The following is a 19717-nucleotide window of genomic DNA, read 5'->3' on the forward strand; positions in this document are numbered from 1 at the left end:
GCCTCTTGTCCCTAAATACCCGTGACACCGCAAGATTGTAACTGGCATCGTAACTCTAAATTCAAACTACATTTGATAAATTCCAACTTCATCAGTATCTTCCTTTCATAGAACTAGGTTCATACACACCCAGCCACCACCAAACTATTCTTAAGTCTTTTCTGAAAGAGAACCAGAACACACTCTTAGCACAAAATTTTATTTTACCCTGACCCATGCTTTTTACAGTTTATACACATTTTACAACTAGAAAACAAAGTTCCAATTTCACCATACGATAAACCATTTTGTTTCATATTCAGGATCATGGTAGCCCTTAGTAAAACATACGTACATAAACTGCAACAAATTTATAGCAGGACAAAAAAAGGAAACGGAACTAACCCCCTCTCTCATGTACGGCCACCTGTGATTTTGAACATCATCTCCTCTGTTCATAGAGGCAACACCGTGCTGAGAAGTGAGTACCAGCCCAGTCTGCACCTCACCCAAACCCACCTTCCACAGAGCAGGAAATAAACCTCCCCAAATAGCTTGCTGTGAGTAAGCCTTTAAAGAGCATTTTTCCATACTTGCATATGCAGAGAAAATGAGGTATGAATTAGTTGCTTTCAGAAGGAATATTCTAAAATAATAAATTTAAACAGAAGTGGGCATTCTGACCTAAGTCCTTCCATTTTCCATGTTACTTTTCTAGGCAATGTCAGCAAGAGCAATGAACTTAAGGTGTCCAAGCAGACATAAATGCTTCTTCAAAACAAGCATACAAGATTTATATCAGAGATGACCAAAACGAATACTTTAATGTCTACGTTACCTTCCAACAGCCACTTTGTTTCTAAGGCTTTGATAATTAAGACACAGTAGGCCATCTGATTCTTATGTGACAGTAAACGTTGCACTAAACGGGAATAAAGAATCCAAAAATAGTCAATACAAGTATCTACACCTACTTTTGTAAAATTTAAAAGTCTAATACTCTGACAAATGCTTTTATATCTAAAACAGTTAATGCTGACTGCATGTTAAAATTTCCCATTTACCTAAGCTCTTCCTGAAAACCCAAGATAGTCCAAGACATACTCAAAACTGCACCTGTGTCAGCCCTTCAGGAGTACCTACTCACACATTACGCAGGAAATGTTACCTTCAAAAGCACTAGCAGCAATAGGTCCACATAAAAGTTCAAAGGAATTTTTTTTAATGGACTGCTGCATTTGTCTACCAAGACCGTAAAAAAATGGTGAAAATCAGCAATTTATTGATTTGCTGCAGTAGATAAAAGCTGAATAGAAATTCTAATCTTTGATCATCACAAAAAGTTGCTTTCTTTTTTTAAGAAAAGGCTGAACTTCTAACATTTGCACATCATAATTCTAACACAACCAATCAGTAAGTTCCAACAAGTGTTTTTATATGGAGTGTGATTTTTGGGTTATTTTGCGAGAGGTTTTGGGGGGGGGTTGATTGGTTTTTTTGAAACTTAAAGCAACCAACCATGCTTCAATATGAAGGCAAAGTGTTCAATTCTGAGTTTTTTTAGAAGAAAAATGGTTTCACCTTGGTTTCCAAAACTGAAACTAAGACAGTAAGAGGGTAGTTCTTTCCCACCTCCCCATAAAAAAAAAAAAAATAGTCTTTTATCTTATTAAAGCAGTTAAATATTCTATGACACATAGGGAGTTAAGACAAAGTTTAGTGTTCTCGCTCTATGGCTTTACTGAAATCCTCAAAATAACTGCCTGAATCTCAAACTGAACTAGGCTCTTCCAAACATACCCTTGCCTGTGTAACTTCAGTGACCAACTGCTCTCCCACTGAGGAATAAATCCCGAACGCCTGTAGAAAAGTCTTATTACTGAAAGGCTCTTCTTCAGAAGCAACTTCTCATCATTCACATTCTCAGGCCACTGAATACATAAGCAGGAACAGAGTTCTCTAACACAAATTACAAACGCACAGAGGAGAAAAAAACCTCTCACGACAGAGGCAACAGTATGATAAGCAAAGAATTTCAACTGCCAAGTATTTCACACGAGTACCTATCATGGCTACAGTTGAGATGTCACAAAATATTTGCTCTCTGGAATGCAGAGAGGAAGACGCAAGCTTCTTCCCCCAATTCTCAGCATTCCCAAGGGTCTGATTCAAACATTTCCTCTGACATTACCAAAAATGCAGCTAAACTTCAAGCCACATAGATGCTATTTGACCAATACCTTGCTTAAAGAATGGCATGAGAAATACTTTGCAGCCACTGGAGACTTGCTTGAAAACTGTATTAAGTCACAGTACAAGTTTGCAAAAAAGTCTAAACCTTGCTAATTATATACAAGGAATCATGAGAGCTGCAGCAATTAATTTAGAAAAAACAATCACTCTTCTGCATTCTTCTGTTTGAGCTACTGTTAAAAATCAGCATCCAAATCTAGAACAAGTACTAAATAGTTCAGATTTCTGGTGTTAGAAGTTGAACACATTTAGAATTACAAGCAGAGCCACTGTCTCTAGACAGCTCATGAGACAACACAAGCAATAGACAAGATGAAGCTGTAATTTATAAAGTCTCATCTGAGTCTCACACTCTGCTTAGATGTCTTAGTGTAAAATAGTCAGACTAATCTTATTTGTCTAAGAATAGAGAATTATCATCCTAACATGTTCAGATGTTGTGAGTACAAATACGAGATTTTCCTGTCATCAAAATTATGCTCCAGATAGCAAGCCACTGCTATTTTGTTATTAAAAGTTTACTAATGAGATTTTAGAAAAAAATCCTATTAAGAACACTTAAAAAAGACTTCTAACGTTGTTTTCATAGATATACAGAGTTTATGAATCCAGGGCTACTTTAGTAAAACTCATGCCTTCCAGCGCTGGTCTCACAAGGTAACAATCATCATTTCTGCTACTGTTTACAAGTAAAATGGTCCACTGTTTAGCAAAAACTTAAATAAAGGGATGACTGAGAAAAAAAATTTAAATATTGCACAAATAATTTAACTGCAGACGGTACGAGACACTTAAAGCCTTGATTTTTTTGTCAGCATATGAACTCTATTATATAGTCACACTTTCTATAATACAGTTATTTTTTTTACAAGACATTTAAATTCAGCATTTACATAAACAATTATCTTTACAATCTGTTATCATATAACGTGAAGAGTTCCAGCAGGAATTAATTTTGTCTTTGTTTTAAAAGTTCATCTATCTGAGTCTTGTACATGTTTTTCACATCTTCAAGATCCAGTCGGAGTTCTTCAGCTTCCTCTGCTTTCTCTCCATACATCTGAAGAATTGTATTGTATCTTTGATCCAAATCCTGCAAGGACATGGAGTTTGTTATCTGACTGTTTTTCAACTTTAAAAATGTTGCTTCTAGAATATTGTTTTACACTACTAGGGAAAATAAGTGTAGCATTATTTTATCAAAGGATAACTACTTTACAGTGAAGCACATAGTGAACTCTTCAAAAATACTTTATGCTTTGACTCTCTGAATATGACTAGAATTATACTCCAGATATAAAAGGAAGATATTCCAAAGACAAAGATCTTTGACTACAAAGAATTTGTGCTGGCTTCAGAGGATGTACTGAAGCACCTTGGAGTTCAGTTGCTATAAGCATTAAAAAACAGTTAGCAAACTGTAACCAAGTTTTACTACAGGAATGACCACAGTTTGTGAAATGTTTCATCGGGAAATTTAACATTCCGCATTTAAAGAACAATGATAATTTCCAAAATCAGTCTAAAACTATTTCCAGTATTTCAAGTTCTTACATGTTCAGACGATTAAAGTAACTGTCTTATTACCTGTATCAGTACTGCACACTCATTCAGCTTCTGCACCAAACTCTATATCCACACTATTTGTCAAAACACCTCTTCCTGTAAAAAGACTACTTCCAGACAAGTGTCTTAAATGAGAGAAACACAAAAATGTTCTCTCCCTGATTTAGCATGCAATCTTACGCACGGTGCACATTTCTAATATGTGGATTTTGAAGTGACCACATAGTCATGGAGTAGGCACTTTCAGATTCTACTATATGAAAAACAACACCCCAGGCTCTTCAGTCATTTATGATTAGGGACAGATTTTAATTCAATCCTAAATTCATAGGGGTATTTCTAAAAAAACCCAAACATATCAATTTTACTTGAGAAATACACTTACCTTTAACTGTGCACGTAATTTTGGTATTTCCTTCACTTTTTCTTCAAGTTCATCATTTTGATTTGTTAATTTCACTAGTTCTTCTGCCATTATTGATCGAGTTTTCTCAAGGTTTCCAATTTCAAGCTAAGGTAAACACTTTTAACAATTAGGATGAAAGAATTTACCATATTTATAAAACATTGTATCAAAATATTTTGATAAAGTAATTAAGGCTTTTTCTTAAGCCAGACTATGAAACAGCACACCCTGGAAGCACTCTCACTGTCTTCTCAAATCTGATCAGTCGTTTGTTTTGTTTTGTTTTTTTCCCAGATAGACAAGTTCAGTTTCCTGGATAGGTCCTTGCCGAAACAAAAAAGGAAGCAACAAATCCTTCTCTTGCTCTTCCCTACACACACCTCCAGTGACCATCCTGTTTAACAGAATGGTCATTAAGGGAAGAGAGAAGAGTGAATGCACTCCACTGTGAGGAGAGGGACCAAACTTTCTGAATATAAAATTGATTGCATATATTTTATCTTGATTATAAAATTTGAATAGGATATTGAGAGCATTAGTATTTACACTTATAAATGCCATGTTCGGTTACTTAAGATTAACTACAGTACCTGTAGATGTGAAATCTCTCCTTCTCTTAGTTTTAGCTGTGATTGAAGGTTTTCAATTATACTTGAACCTGCTCCCATCCTTATAGCATCGTAAAGATTGCTCCCACCAGTAGTTATTGGCCCAAATGAGTGATCGTGAGGATCATCCTACAAAAAAAAGGTGAGAAGCTTAAAATTAGACAAAGATGTGCACCCTTTGGAATCTTCCTTCTCCCAAAGTATTATTTCATTTCAGATATAAAATTATACTGCCACTAGGCAAGCATTTCAATGCTTAAAGTTTGGTTTTAAAACAAAAGCTTAAGGTGAATAGGTACAATTTAAGATAGCTCCTTCCTGGCAAGTTGTCGTGTCACCTGTACAACTGTCATTTAACTTGGACACTGATAACCATATCCATAGGAAAGCAGCAGACTCCACACAGACCACACCAGTCAATGACACTGTCTAGGGGACAGGGTTGTGCCCCAGACCGAGACTGCTAGCAAAAATAAACCAATTTGACTCCTACTAGTGTTATTCAATTCTTCTACATGAAATTAGACACATGAACTCAGCACCAGTACATGTATATATCACTCTGCAACAGAAGTTGTAGTTTCACACTTTCACAGATGTTTTACAGTCACAGACATCTTGTAAGCAGGCTTCGGATGTTTTTACATAGGATTACCTTGTCTAAAGCCAACATACTCTTCAAGAGTCATTTTCTACATTAGTAACATTTTTTGAAGAAGAAAGCAAGCAGTCTGTCAAAAAAAGCCTATGTAACTGATACGTGATACCTGTGAGAGGAAAGATGTCTGAAGACCTGCCATGTCCACTCCACTTATGGAACTAGAGCGTGACATAGTTGGAGTACTTGAAACAGTTTCAACCGTAAATGACTTCCGATCCTTAAAAAAAAAAAAAAAACACACACACCCACACACAACATCACCAGTTAGATAAAGAAAAAACTTTACAAGATGGTGAAAGACAGATTCCATAAAGAACAGAATGCCCTTTTCCATCACCAACTACAGAACAGTGTGACAGATAACCTTTCCCCTTCTCCTTCCCCATCCCTAAAACATATGGAAGTTCAACAATGAAAAATTACTGTGCTACTAACACTTCTAGCCTACATTCAAATCCCCAGACTTTTCAGGAAACAAAGACAGAGGTTGCAAATTACACTAAAAGAATTTCTCTTTCAAGTAGCCAAGGGAGATTTAGAGGCAGTTTTGTATGCCCAAATGTATCACATGAAGAATATCCTAAACCCAGAAGCATATCTCTTTTTAGAATGCATGTTAATACACTTAATTAAAAATGTATTAATTCAATTCTGAGATTTCTCACATGCTAATGCCTTACTGACATACCTTCCAGACTAACCTCTTTTTACCGTCAGCATCTGAAAGTACACTAGCCTCTGAAGAATAAAGCACTTAGAATTTAGAACTGGAGATGGTAAGAAACCAGTAATAGAAACAGTTTTACTTGAGTATCAACTGCTAATTAGCAGTAACAAAGTTACTGGTTATTGAGGACTGTTCTGTGACATATGACTTAAGCTGGAAAGCACATGGTACCTTACGTACAGTCATGTGAAACACAAAGCAGGAATTCAGTGGAAGCAATGCTAGTAGTCTAACCAAAGAAAATGAGTAGCTTCAGAAGAAAAAGAATCCACGAGCATCCAAAAAAACCTCAGATTAAACCAATCATTATCCATATTTTATCTCTTCTCAGGTTATACAGACTATTACTCAAGACTCATTTCAGTGAGCATCACGCAAGCACTTCTTTCACTGGAAATAAAAGGCAGTCACAATAAAGAGAAAGCCAAGTCCCTAATGCCCAGGCTGACAAGTCTATACTGTACTGCTCTAAGTCCACTTCATTGCTTATGACAATTTCAGGTTCTAGATACCTACTAAAAATAATGATAGTATCAGTAAAATTGAACAGAAATACTAGGTTTTGGTACCTTCTCCTTTGCTGCTTCTTGCACAAAAATTGCCTTCTTTCTTTCCTGTTCAACTTTCATCTTTTCCATTTCTAACTGAGTAGCTAGCAGCGTCTACAAAAATAAATACAGGTTGTTAACTCCTGCTAGCTCAGACTGCAGTGATAGCATAGCTTAAAGCTGAAATAAGCAATACCTTTTCTTTCTTCGCATCTTCCAAGGTTTTTGCATACTCATCTTTGAGTCCTTCTAGTTCAACCTCATACCTACATTGAGGAAAGAAAAGGTACAGCAAGTGAGTAAATAAGTATTCTGTGTTTGCTTTAGATTCACATACTTTTAAAACAAACATAGCTTCAAGGCTTTAAAACATTATGAAAGTAATACACTTCAGATAATCTTTAGCATGAAACAAAATACCCTTAACAAGCTGGGCAACTTTATCAATTGCTGTCATTTTGCACAGTCATACCACCCAAAAGAACCAAGTCTTCCAACTTGCAAAGAGATCTGCTGCAGATGGTCACATAAGAGGCAGCTTACTCCATTTAGCTACAATTTTCAAGAGACACTGTTAACCAAAAATGCAACTCACCTACTGTTTTCATTTTCCATTTTCTTCAGCCTGTTTCTCTCCACTTCCAGCTGAGCCTGAAGGCGTGTATTTTCTTGCCTTAAAAGACTATTCTGAGATTCAGTAGAAGACATCTGAATTTTATTAGAAAGAAGTTCTTCTGTAGCAGCTCGTTCTCTCTCAGCAGCCGCTGCTAGAAGAGTTTGAGACTCACCTAATATTAAGAAAAACATGGAATTTAACTTTTTTGATCAAACACCTGGAACATGGGCCAATTATTTAAGCATCAAAATGGAATTTGAGATTTTTTTAGATTAATTTTTCTTTTTTTTTTAAAAAAAAAAACCACTACCAAAACAACCCCAGAATTTTTTTCTGCTGTAAAGCAAATTAAACATTTTCCACCATACAGTTAGAGAAATAAAGCAATGCAGAACAAGGAGACTTCATACTCTTTCAGAATGCAATATACAACTACAGAGTGCCTCCAGAAAAAAAAAAGTAATTTCTCTGGGTCCAACTTTGGACATTCTATGAATTTTTCATTTAAAATACTAGATTACTACTGTATCAACAAATCTATGTCTCATTACCTATGCAGTTAGGTAAGTAAATTATTCAAAACTTTACAATACAGAATCTAAGCACCAGACTTGACAACTGAAAATGCTGAGGTACTTCCAGGGTCTCAAGGTCCATCCTTTCTTTAGATGCTGTAAGGACATGTACACCTTAACACCTCTATCTTACAATCTTACGTACACACACTGTGTTTTAAAGAGAATCAGTGAATTACCTGTCCAAGAACCTTGACAGAATACCCCAACACACCATTTCCTTACAGACAAGCATTTTGTGCTCATCCCTCCTGACCCACCATCTACGCTCTGGGCAAGTGTCAAGCTCTTTTCATTTACCTTCAGCCATCTCCCCTCTTCATCAAGAGCCTCACTATTCAGTAAAAGCTAAAAACCTCTTACCAAGTCTGTCAGAAAGATTCTTTTCCAATTTTTCCCATGCGGAGGTTTGTGCTCCCAGCGTGGCTTGCAGATTTTCTATCTGCCGGAGAAGTGGCCGTGTAGCAGATGTAACACTTTGACTTAGTTCTTGGTTTCGGCTCTCTGCTTCTTGGAGTCTCTGAAATCACAAATTAAATATAATTAAGCTTTAAAATCATATGATGGATTAAAAGATCAATACAGAATTCAGCTATACACGTAGCAGTTGTTTTACATTCTAAAACTCCTATGTTCAGACTCACAGTAAAGTGTGAAATTCCAAGATAGAAGCCTAACATTTTTAGATACACGATAAAACAACAGCCCGGAAATTTACATTTCAAGAGCCCTCTGGACATCACTTGAAACATTTTGGCAACGATCTATCTTCTGGACCTTAAGAACAAGAAAAACATTAAGCAGTAGCTAAAGAGTCATTTAAAACAAATTTGCTAGCAATTTTAGAAGACTATTATAATCCTAATGGCTGTACTTCGTCTTATGCTAAAAGGATAGCATTACGTTTAAAAGGCATCACAACAATTATAATTTTGTTTTCAATACGTGATTAAAAACCCATTTCCTTCAATATTTTTATTGTTGTTCTACACGGGACAAATACTGCAGGTAACCAGGAAAAACAAAGCCTCTTTTTCAGGCTATTAATGTCATGCTAGCATTTAATTTTCAGTTTGTAGACACCCTCCTTGCAGACACAAGTTGGCATCATCTATTTGTTATAGCACCTGTTGTAGTTCACCGATTTCCTGCCGTAAATAATCTTCTTTTCTTGCTGCCTGCTGTTCTGCACGTTGCAGTGCTAGCCTCAGGTCTGCCACCTAAAAAAACAAGATGCCATCACTAATTTCTTGCCAAAAGTTATAGTGCCACCTATTCATTGCTACAGTCCTACACCATTTTTAAACACTGTTTGGCAGAGTATGCCTGTTTTCAAGTTAAAGGTTTCAGTTCTGCATTCACACAAATAGTTACACTTATTTATCCATCACTAAAAACTTTGTCCAACTAAATTTCTTGAATTTTACATCATGGTAAGAGCACTACAAACTTAACATAGAGCCTGTCAAAGTCCCTTTCTTTAGACATGTAAAATTAAAAGTATTTTTTAATAAAACTAAAATTTTAAAGCTTAGCACAACTACCACTAAAGACTGAACGAGTTCACAGGAAAGAAATCCACTGGGTATCTGCTAAGTACACAAAAATGAGTTCCACCTTATATTGCATCTGGTTCATTACGTCAGATGCACACACCATCTGAGTACATTCATTTGTTCAATGGAAAAGTTTTATTCACTGCATTTAAGACTCACCTGAATTGCCAAAGCTTCTTGTTGCTGTCGTGCCTCATCCTGGGCCTTCTCCAGAGCTAACCCAAGCTCTTCCTTTGCCTTCATTTCCCGACTTAGGGCTGCTTCTTGTGCCTCACTGTCCTTTGTAGCATTAGCTTTATGCAGATCTGCAAGTTCCCTGGGGAGTGAAAAAAAAAAAGCAGCAAAAAACCTGCTTTTTACAATTTATACAATGCCAACAGTGACTTTGCAAATAACTTTGTCATATATTAACATTTCACAAGCACTGCACAAGAAATAGACACAGAAGCTGAATCTATGGTTGAAGACAGACACTGCTTACTTGTATGCACTGTCAAGTGCTGCCTGGACACTTCTGTTCCGTTCTTCAAGGTCTTCCACTTCTGCCTGAAGTTTAGCAAGATCCTTTTCTTGTCGCTCTACAACACTGTTCAGTTGTTTAATGCTGTCTCGATGTTGCTTCTCCAGGTCTTCCTTGCCATCAAGCACCTATGAGAGTGCAAGCAAGAAGCATGAAACTAATCCCAGTACATGAGGTAGACAGTGTCATCTGAGCACAATGACAACTGTGGCAACCAATTCAGGATGAAGTTACACAGAACCACTAAACCCATCTAACACTTTGCCAAAATAGAAAGGTTTTGCTCCCCAGAGCATCTCCATCTTCCCAAGAGGAGGGAGCTGCTCTTCACCACAGTTTCATACACTTCCTCATACTCGGTCTGCTGCTTGTGAGCTCTTGGTTCAATCACCAGCTGAGCAAAACCACTGCCCAAATTTTGTTGGTACAGGTTTTCCAACTAAAATTTAGCGTACTGAAGTGGTCAGCCCACCTGATAACCAGCAGTGCAAGTGCAAAAAAGCAGCTGGAATGATACCTGACCGCAGTTTTAAACTGCTCTGAGAACACACACAGAAATCACAGCTCAGTGTTCCAATAATATGAAACAGAGAATTCTCCCAGGAAAAAATATCAGCCTATCTAGAGCCTCCCCAAAAGGCTACTCTGCAGCTAGTATAGAAAGTTTTAAAAAAAAAAAAAAAAAAAAAAAAAAATCACCCCACAACCAAATATCTCACCTGTTTTAAATGTTGCAACTCCTCTTCCAATTCCTTAATCTTTTTGTTCTGTTTTGTGTTGGTATTTTCTCTCTCTTTTTCTTTGGCTCTTAATTTCTTAATAATGTTGGAATTGTGCAGCTGCTGTTTGGAAAGTTTTTCTCCTGTGAAGAAAATGAACATAAAGCTAGTGCATACTGCTGTTATTCTATGAACTCTCTCTATTCACACCTCCCCCTGTTCTTCAGTCTTGTGAAAATAATAATCAAATATGTATGGAAATACTCTTACATTTTTTTCATGCAAGATCTTCAGTTTTATCTGACCTTATCCTGAGATGACCTTGCTACACTAAGCTATAGTGAGATAAGATAGGCAGTGAAAGGCTTAGAAAGTAAAGCAAATGAGCTCAACACGTCAGGAAAAATACCAAAATGACCTGTTCATTTAGTAACTGTATTTTACTTCAAAAATTTAAAAGCAGCAAGAGAAACACTGTAGAAACACCTTGAACAATGCCCTAGTTAGATTTCTGCTGAATGGAACGTGGAGCGTTGCGATGCACGCTGGTTTTCTCTCACAGCACCTTTTACTGAATACTGCAGAAAGAACCCCTCTAGCCATCTGTATCTGACTGATCCCTCATGTTGCTCTTCGCTATTAAACTAAATGGTTCAAACATTCAGAAACATCGAACATGCTTCAAATGTTGTATTTAGTCCCACATAAAGAAGGCTTGTATGTGAAGGCAGTACATTTCAAATTATTCTACAATTTTTTATTATTAAAAACTTTGATTCTCACCTTCCTCCATTAATCCTTTGATTTGCTCTTCTTTTTCTTTCAGTAATTCAGCAGTTTCATTGGTATTAAGTCTAGTAGCCAATTCTTCTTTAATAGTCTTTACTTCCTAAATAATAGGATAAAATACATAGGACCATTTATTAAAATATATTTAGGGAAAAACACACAGTAAGTTACACTGATCACTTTTTTCTTCTCCCCTTCCTCTCAAAAGGCTTTTCTTTGAAAACAATTTCAGTTGGAAGGGAACTTGAGATTATCTGATCAAATCAGATTGCTCAGGGCCTTATTCCATCAAGTTTTAAAAACCTCCAAGGATTGAGACTCCGTAAATTCTCTGTACAATCTGTTCTAACCCCTCCTTCCATTTCCACTTTCTATACTTTAAACTTTCGCAATAAAAAGTTATATTCACACACAGGTATCAGATAATTTTCCTATTTCAATTTACTACTGTGCCAACACAGTGACACATATAGCGACAAAACAACTGTGAAAAATATTTTTTTTCCAGTTACAGATTTGAGTTTACTTGTTGCAGACTAGCAATAAGCTAGTGAATTGTAATGCTGTGATACCAGGTCAAGAACATTTCAACTCCATGAACTTGTGTTGCGGCAGACTTCTTTACTCATTCCAAACCAGTCTGTCATCAGTCCTTAATTTTCCTACCAGTTAATCCTCTACAGAAGCCATTCCCATTCTTCACCACTCCCCCAACACCCCCAGGCCATTCTTCTCCGTCACACCCATGCAAACACATATATGGCACAAAAATGAGAGCAGACATTAGAACTTTTTTTCCTAAAACCAGACTAACTTTAACTTAAATGAGTTCCCTAACTTGGTCTGCAACACAGCTGGGAGAATACATGTGCCAACACAAAGAAATAACAAGCAGCCTGGGAGGCTAGAATCAGCTTCCTCATTACTAATACCATGAGATAGCACCTGTCAGTCTCATGCTTTTCCCTAGCTTAATTTTTATGAATTTACCTCAAGAAATTTAACTATATTCTAAAATAATAAGCATTCATTTCACTAAAAAGCCACATTACCTTTTTAGCTGCATCTCTTTCTTTGCAGGCTAGCTGGAGCTTCTTTTCAGCATCTGCAATTCGCTGAGCAAACTCCTCTTTAAGAGATGAAAGGCTACTGCTCTCTTCTTTCATTCTAAACATTTCACTACATTTAAAATTAACATTTCAGAACAGTTGCACGGTTATGTGACATTCCAAGCAGTTTGCAACAGGTTGTCTTAAATGCTTTCAAAATGGTTTTTCGGGTTTATTTTACATGTGTTAACCAGAAGTCAAAAAAACACAGCCATACTAGAAGCACTAATCAAAGATCTTTATTAATTCAGTAATTTACCCAGGAAAACAATGAAATGCTTGATTTACACCTTAAATGTTTTGCCCCTTTATCAATTTCTTTCTGATTATCCAGTCTGTATCATATACAGGGCAAATGATTAAATGTATATTTAAGGTAAGATCAATTCAGTCATTAAATGATGCCTTCACATATTATCTGTAATTTTTTAAACTTGATATTTGATCAATAAACTAGTAAATCCAAATTCTCTTTTCCTTTTCATTTTAACTGAATTAAATAATGAATTCAGGTTTTCCCCCTACAACCAGCCTTTCTACCACACTTTCACTGACCACACTTTAGTCAGCAAATTACTTAGTAAATCAAGTTTATCCATCTGTATCAGAAAACTCAGTCTCCCCTAGTAGCTGAATCCAGTCTTATAACAAAGATCTTTATTAATAACCAAGTCTGACTGCACACATCTGTTTGCCATTCCTACTGCTTGCTTACTGAGAAATCTTTCGCTAGCCTCTTCTCAGAAGAGATTTTGGCCCCAAGAAAGAGTGTGGCTTTAAAAAAACACCATCACAGCACATGCAATCATTATTTCCACCTTTCCCAAACAGTGCACATCCCTTGCAACCTTTGCTCTAGTTATAAAGCTACTTGTGTTACAATATTGTCTACTGATTGTATTACAGTAAAATTACAGTTACACCCACTACTGTGTTTATTTTCATACTTACTCTTTCAGGTTATCATAAGCTTCTTCCAGGCGCGCCTTTTCTTTACTAGTACTTAATAACTGTATTTCCCTCTTCTCCAGTTTCTCAGTTAATGAATCAATCATCTGGACAATGTTTTTACAGATAAAGATCAGATGAATGGGACAATTAAAACACAAGAGGGGCAGGCTTCCCCTTTCCCCCCACCATTCCCTCCCAACACTATTTAAAGCTGAACTTGTCGATGTTTTTAGGAATTTGAGGTAAAAGTCAGTGAAGATTACCATGTTTCTGTCACATTAATTTAGAGCTAAGCAATATCTAAGCACAAGACACCTGTTTTCTACAGGTGTAGAAATCCTACTAAGGAAGCACATGTGGCTCATCTAAGTTCCTCAACAAAATCATCAACAGTTATATTTAATTATAAATGAAGTTTTTAAACAGAGGTGAGAGCCTATAGCTAACATTAACCACTAAGACTCCCAGTGCTCCTTATAGCACTCTTTACAGAATAAGGTCTCTTCTGTGAAAGCTTAGCACAAAGCAGCAAAACAGCATCAGATGAGGGAAGAAAACTTTCAGGCAGGGTCAAGAGCTCTTAGACCACGTCATTGAAATCGTTTCTTAATACCAGATTTTGGAAAGTTAAATATAGAGAAATGACACAAACATAGATGCAAATATACAAATATTTAAAAAATTAAACAGATTCTGTAAGTGTAGCTCAATACAGACAATGAAAGACAAAATTTGCTGTTTTTCTATTTCCCACAATGTGTAACCATTTAAGTTAGGAAAACTTACAGATAACAGTCCATGGCTTTGGAGTTCCCCAAGGAATTTACACTGACATTCTGTAAGATTTACACACAAGAAAAATGCTTTCCTTAAAACCCCGATTACATCTGGGTCTTACGAACTCCCACACGCAATTGCTTTTCCCTTATTACTATCAGAAACAGCGTCAGTGTTGCAAATGTGCCTACAGGGCAAAGCCAGGAGTAGGGCCAATTATGTCACATATTATGCACACAGACTATGAGCAAAGCAAAACGCAAAGAAACAGAGCAAAACACACATCAAAGGAGCTCAGAAGTTAAAAACAAGAATAGAGGGGACAGTAAGGTGACCAAGGAAATGGAAAAAAGAGATTGTGCAAACAATACATTGGCAGAACTGGACAAGACACACTGCTTGAAAGCTCCAGTTTAGGCTCCCATACACTTGAATACCCTACTTCATCACATTTCTAGTCATTCCATCTATCTAAACTAGCTATACAAATTTCTCTTAATCTATTCACTATTCATAACGATGCTTATCTTCTTCATTAAAAGCCCAGTGTACCTTCTTTTTAAAAATAAAGACAATTTTTGCTAAAAAACAAACATTAATCTATCTAGCAAAAAGGACTTATTTACACTACTGCTGTCCTCAAAGAACATGAATAATGCTCCTAGAATGTAATCAAATTTGGACAGTTTGTAAGTCTGTGGAAAAAAATGCTTGCAAAATAGTATCTTGATAATTGCTGAAATACTAAACCCTTGTACTTCCACAATTCAAATCAAAATAATTCAAGGAATCTCCTCCACGTTTCACAGAAAAAAAAATTATACCAAAGAATTAAAATAACACATTTGACTTACCAAGGCTTCCTGTTTGCTAGCACTATTCACAATTCACAGTAACGGTAACTAGGCGGGTTAGGTGAAACCCAGAACTATTTAACCAGAAATTTCACCAGTGTTCTTTCACTGCAGATCAGGGACAGTTTTCTATAAGGTAAGGTACTTCAGCATCAATTAATATGTTCACATAAGGTGATGATAGGAATTTCACTTGTAATTAAAGGGTGTGTTTGCAAAAAACATTTTACAGTTACCTTTTTAAACTCTTGCTTTTCAGTGTCCTCTTCTAACAATTTTTCAACAGCATCCTGCTGCGGCGGCTCAGTCTCCTCTTTCACAGTCTGTTCTTCAACAGTTTGCACAGTAGCAACCAAAATATCCGGCTGCTCAGAATTAACGGGGGTTGCGCTTCTCCCGCTCTCTTCCATCTCAGCTTCCTCAGCATGTAAAACAGAAGCGTCATTCAAGTTTTCAGATTTATTTTTTAGGGCATCAACCATTTCTGTCTTTGGTGCAGAAGGACTGACAGCGACAGATGCTGAAGCAGAAGCCCTGCCTGATAACTCATCATCTGAATTTATTTCACTTACACTTCGACTATCTAAAGACTGAACGCTAAATGAATCAATTCTTTCAAAAGCATCAGAGGAGCAGCAACTCTCAGTCATTTTTTGGAAGTCATCTAAACGATTATAATCTGCACAGGCAGATGTAGATAAAAGCTGAAATGATGTTTGCATTAGATGAAGACTGGATTTTGAATCTGCAGCTTCTTGTCTTGAACTTACTGAGCTCTCACTTATTACACTTTCATGGTCCAGAACTTCAATATCACTAGTTGTGGATGTCCCCGAGGAGAAAGTGCTAATTGGAGGTGACGGTGTATTGCTTTGCCTGTCCTCAGTCTTTCGTTCCTTAGTTTCCAAACCCATGTCTTTTGTACCTGCATTAAGGGGCTGTGAAGTGCTATCCCGCACACCTCCCCTCCCATCCCCTCCTACACTCAATTTTTCATTAAGAGCATCTTCAGGTGCTTCCAAACTTAGAGCTGACACATTTTTGTCAGTAACTTCATTTGTGCTTTCTTCAGGCTTAGCATTAGACTTCAGCACAGAATTCTCTTCTGATTTCTCCTTGGGAATATCGAGGTTTTTCAAGTCCACTAGGACAGCTACAGAGGAATCCTTTACTTCTGCCTCTGTCGTCACCGGTACTTCCAGCTGACTGGGGTGCTGAGACTCCTTTAAAGTGCTTTTCACTTCCTCTTTGGGTCGCTGTGATTTGGCTGGAGGTTTGGACACCACTGGATTTTTCTGTATACTCTGAACTTCTGTCGGAGAGAGAAAGGCACTGAAGAAGTTTTCAGATTCATCTACTACCGTCCTCCTCACTGGCTTAGTGATTGCTGTTGGCGATATTGGCTGGTTCTGTGGTTCTGTATTTGAACTTAAGCCCCAGGAAGATGTATCCCATCCTCCACTTATGAGAGAATTTGTTCCTAAAACAATAAAAAAAAGAGATAGGCCAAGAACATTTAAAATTTATTATTTGTCAGTATTTGTCTTTTTAGATGCAACAGCTCAGGAAAAAAAAAATGTTTTCAGCATCATATAACTTAAAGCAAATATTATACATGATCATAAACAGCATCGTTTTCATTACTGCTTCCTTACAAAGCTTGGAACTGATTTTTAGACAAAGCATAAACAGTAATGTAAGTAAAGACAGAAAGAAAACATACACAAATTACACCAGTAAATCCAAGAGTGACAATTCCAGAAAAAGATGGGGAGAAGCGTCTGGGAAGGGGAAACAAGCCCACACGGCATTCTGAAAGCTATAAGGGCAAATCTGAAGAATCTTTGGGCACAAAAAGCAAGCATTTCCTTTGCAAAGGGAACAAGCAAAAAAGAATGTGACCTCCTGCTTCCCACAGTGAGAGCAAGCTAGGCAAAATCTGAAAAACTGTAGTTTAAAAAGGAGAGAATTACACAGATTACAAAAGGAGGAAACAATTACTAGGTCTTAAAAGTTATCTGCCAGTTGCACACAGACAAACATGTCTCACACCATTACAGAAAAGGGAAAAGAGTTTTAAACATTTGTAGAATTTACATTGTAAGAAGGGTTCTCGCCCTTTCAGTTTGTGACATATTTTTCCTCACAAACTAAGCAACAGCACAAAGCTGACAATACAAATTGTCAGCAGCCCAGCTAAGATAATAGTTTCCTTCTCCTGTGGAGAAATACCAAATTGATGAGTTCTGAAGCTGCCCTGAAACAACATCAACAGTTTCTATTATTGTATTTCTTCAGGTTTCCCAGGACTTGTCAACAGCAAGGTTAGTAAGAATTTCAGCATCAAATTCTAGTAGTATCCCAAGTAAGAAAGATAAATCAAGAAATCTCCAATTTTATTTTGTACCTACAAACATAATCTACATAATATAAATATTTCAGGCTACTTAAAAACAAGCTCACTTTATACAGCAGCATCTATTAAGAAACCACTGAATTATAATATTTAAAGCAGACTACCCCTTCCAGAAACTGTTGACAGCTACTGGCCTCAAGATCTCAAATTCAGATAATTACTGCTCTCATTGCCAAAAATACCACAAACATCTGATTTATTACTACCTTGTCCATGATTCAATAGCTACAGAAAAAGCCCTGTGAGTGAACTGTAACATTCAGAAAATATTGACTTTTTTTAAAAACAAGTATTTTTTCCCTGAAAAACAGATTCAGGCTGATCTTTGCTGCTCTCCTTATGAATTACAGAACTACTATAAATACCAAGATATAAATTAAATTTAAAAATGCTTTGGACAACTCTGAAGTTTTAAGAAACTAAGCATGACACAGTCTTCTATAAACAATTCCTGTAATATAAGATGTCACTGGAGTAAGTGACTGCCAAGCCCTTGCTCCCACAAAGGGATGAAGACATGCAAAACCGACCCAACACTTTGCTAAGAAACCAACCTTAGAAAACACTTTCAATTGTTACAGCTTTCAGTTTTCAGAAATCTAATTCTGCTGTGGCTATACGTGGAAATAACCTCCTTCTACAAATACACACGTTTTCTTCTATGTATAGTCGCAATAAGGACACAGATTCCAGATGACTTAGTTTCCTGTCCTTTTCTTTATTCATTCTTATCTTTAAGGTACTATTTTTGTAATGTTTGTAACAAGAGGGCTCCTTTTTGCTCCTTCATTTCCAAACAGTAGCTTAGGACTGGTCATTCTTTCAGGTTCTACATTAGCACACGTACAAAGCAGACACTTCCTCATAACCAAGCCCTGACAATTTTTCCACCAACACATTCCTTTCAATAGATGTTCGAGGATGATGAACTTAACGCCACAAAAAGTAGAACCTTCACTTAGTTTACACGGACCACATTTTCAGCTTCTACTCTATTCTTCCTGTCACAAAGAGTGAATCCATGCACACCTGAAGGAACGCAATTTTCCCTTTTTTATAAACTGATATGTTTTCATCACCTATTAGTCCCTCGGCAACAAAAATAACGCCTTAAGAAATACGAGTATGAAGCACAGTACTACCTATGCAAAGGTGACAACCACCAGGTCCTGCGTGTGCTGCTGAGGCTTCCTCAGCTTTTTGTCAGTGTTATCCCTCCCTCGTCTGTAAGGGGGGACCGACGAGTACCACAGGCATTGCAGAACGGGCTTTGGACAGGGAGGGCTGGTTAAACCGCCACAAGTGTAACCCACCGCCCCGGGTTAAGGGGTTGAGACAGGGGAGGGTGAGGGGAAGGCGCCGCCCCGGCCGAGCCCGCTGCAAGGGCCGGGCCGGAGGCCGGGAGGCCAGGCGGCTCAGCCGGCCCCACACGGAGGGCTGGGGGCACGGCGAGGGCCGCCCCCATCGCCCACGCTTACCGTCGCCGTAGTCGGGGATGACGGCGTCGGGCCAGGGGCTCTCCTCGGCCTGGATGTCCAGCACCCGGTCGATAGACTTCTGGGCCTGCGACAGCGCCTGCTTGGCGAAGCTGGACAGCTGCGAGGCATTGAACCAGCTCATCCTCCGCGCTGCCCGGTCCCGCGCGGAGGCGGCGGCACCGGGCCACAAGCACAGAGGCGGGCGGGGAGCGACGCGCCCTCAGAGCCCGCTGCCCGGCGGCGGCGGGGCCGGCGGCCTCGGGCTCGGCTCCGCGCGGAGGGGAGGGAGGGCGGCCCCGCGCCTGCGCGCCGCCGGGCTCCACGTCGCAAACAAGCCCGCGCGCAGCCGCCCTCCGGCCCCGCCACACGTCCCGAGAGGCGGAGCAAGGCCTTCCGCCTCGGTACCCGTCATGGCGGAGGGGCGAACCCGCCTCCACTTCCGCCTCGGTACCTGTCATGGCGGAGAGCCGGCCCTAGCTGAACCCCTGCAACAACTCTTCCAGACTAGATGCTATAAAGACAACTTTAGTTTCCGCTTCCTAATGTTTCCTTCAGCTGCTTCACACAAATAACGCACCAAGCACACACTCTTCTAAACCTCAGTGCCTT

The 19717-nt window shown here is 38.2% G+C and overlaps 1 protein-coding gene across 1 annotated transcript; it reads right to left on the bottom strand.

Moving 5' to 3' along the window:
• Nucleotides 1–185: 185 nt before the first annotated feature.
• Nucleotides 186–19392, bottom strand: TMF1 (TATA element modulatory factor 1). Its single transcript, XM_074879098.1, has 17 exons — nt 19109–19392; nt 15451–16694; nt 13584–13687; nt 12576–12702; nt 11518–11623; nt 10735–10877; nt 9977–10143; nt 9655–9811; nt 9067–9159; nt 8303–8459; nt 7344–7536; nt 6945–7014; nt 6770–6862; nt 5580–5690; nt 4795–4941; nt 4184–4309; nt 186–3325 (listed from the first exon to the last, which is right to left on the bottom strand). The coding sequence occupies exons 1-17, from the start codon at nt 19248–19250 to the stop codon at nt 3182–3184; spliced, it is 3324 nt and encodes a 1107-aa protein (XP_074735199.1). The 5' UTR covers nt 19251–19392; the 3' UTR covers nt 186–3181.
• Between the last annotated feature and the right edge of the window lie 325 nt (nt 19393–19717).

Source organism: Strix uralensis, chromosome 10 (assembly GCF_047716275.1).
Source record: "Strix uralensis isolate ZFMK-TIS-50842 chromosome 10, bStrUra1, whole genome shotgun sequence".
NCBI classification, from domain to species: Eukaryota; Metazoa; Chordata; class Aves; order Strigiformes; family Strigidae; genus Strix; species Strix uralensis.

Coding starts and splice junctions, on each gene's coding strand:
- TMF1 (XM_074879098.1), bottom strand. CDS start 19,250: ATGAGCTGGTTCAATGCCTCGCAGCTGTCCAGCTTCGCCAAGCAGGCG. Junction 11,624..12,575: donor AAAGAGATGCAGCTAAAAAG/GTAATGTGGCTT, acceptor CCTATTATTTAG/GAAGTAAAGACTATTAAAGA. Junction 6,863..6,944: donor AAGATGCGAAGAAAGAAAAG/GTATTGCTTATT, acceptor TTATTTTTGTAG/ACGCTGCTAGCTACTCAGTT.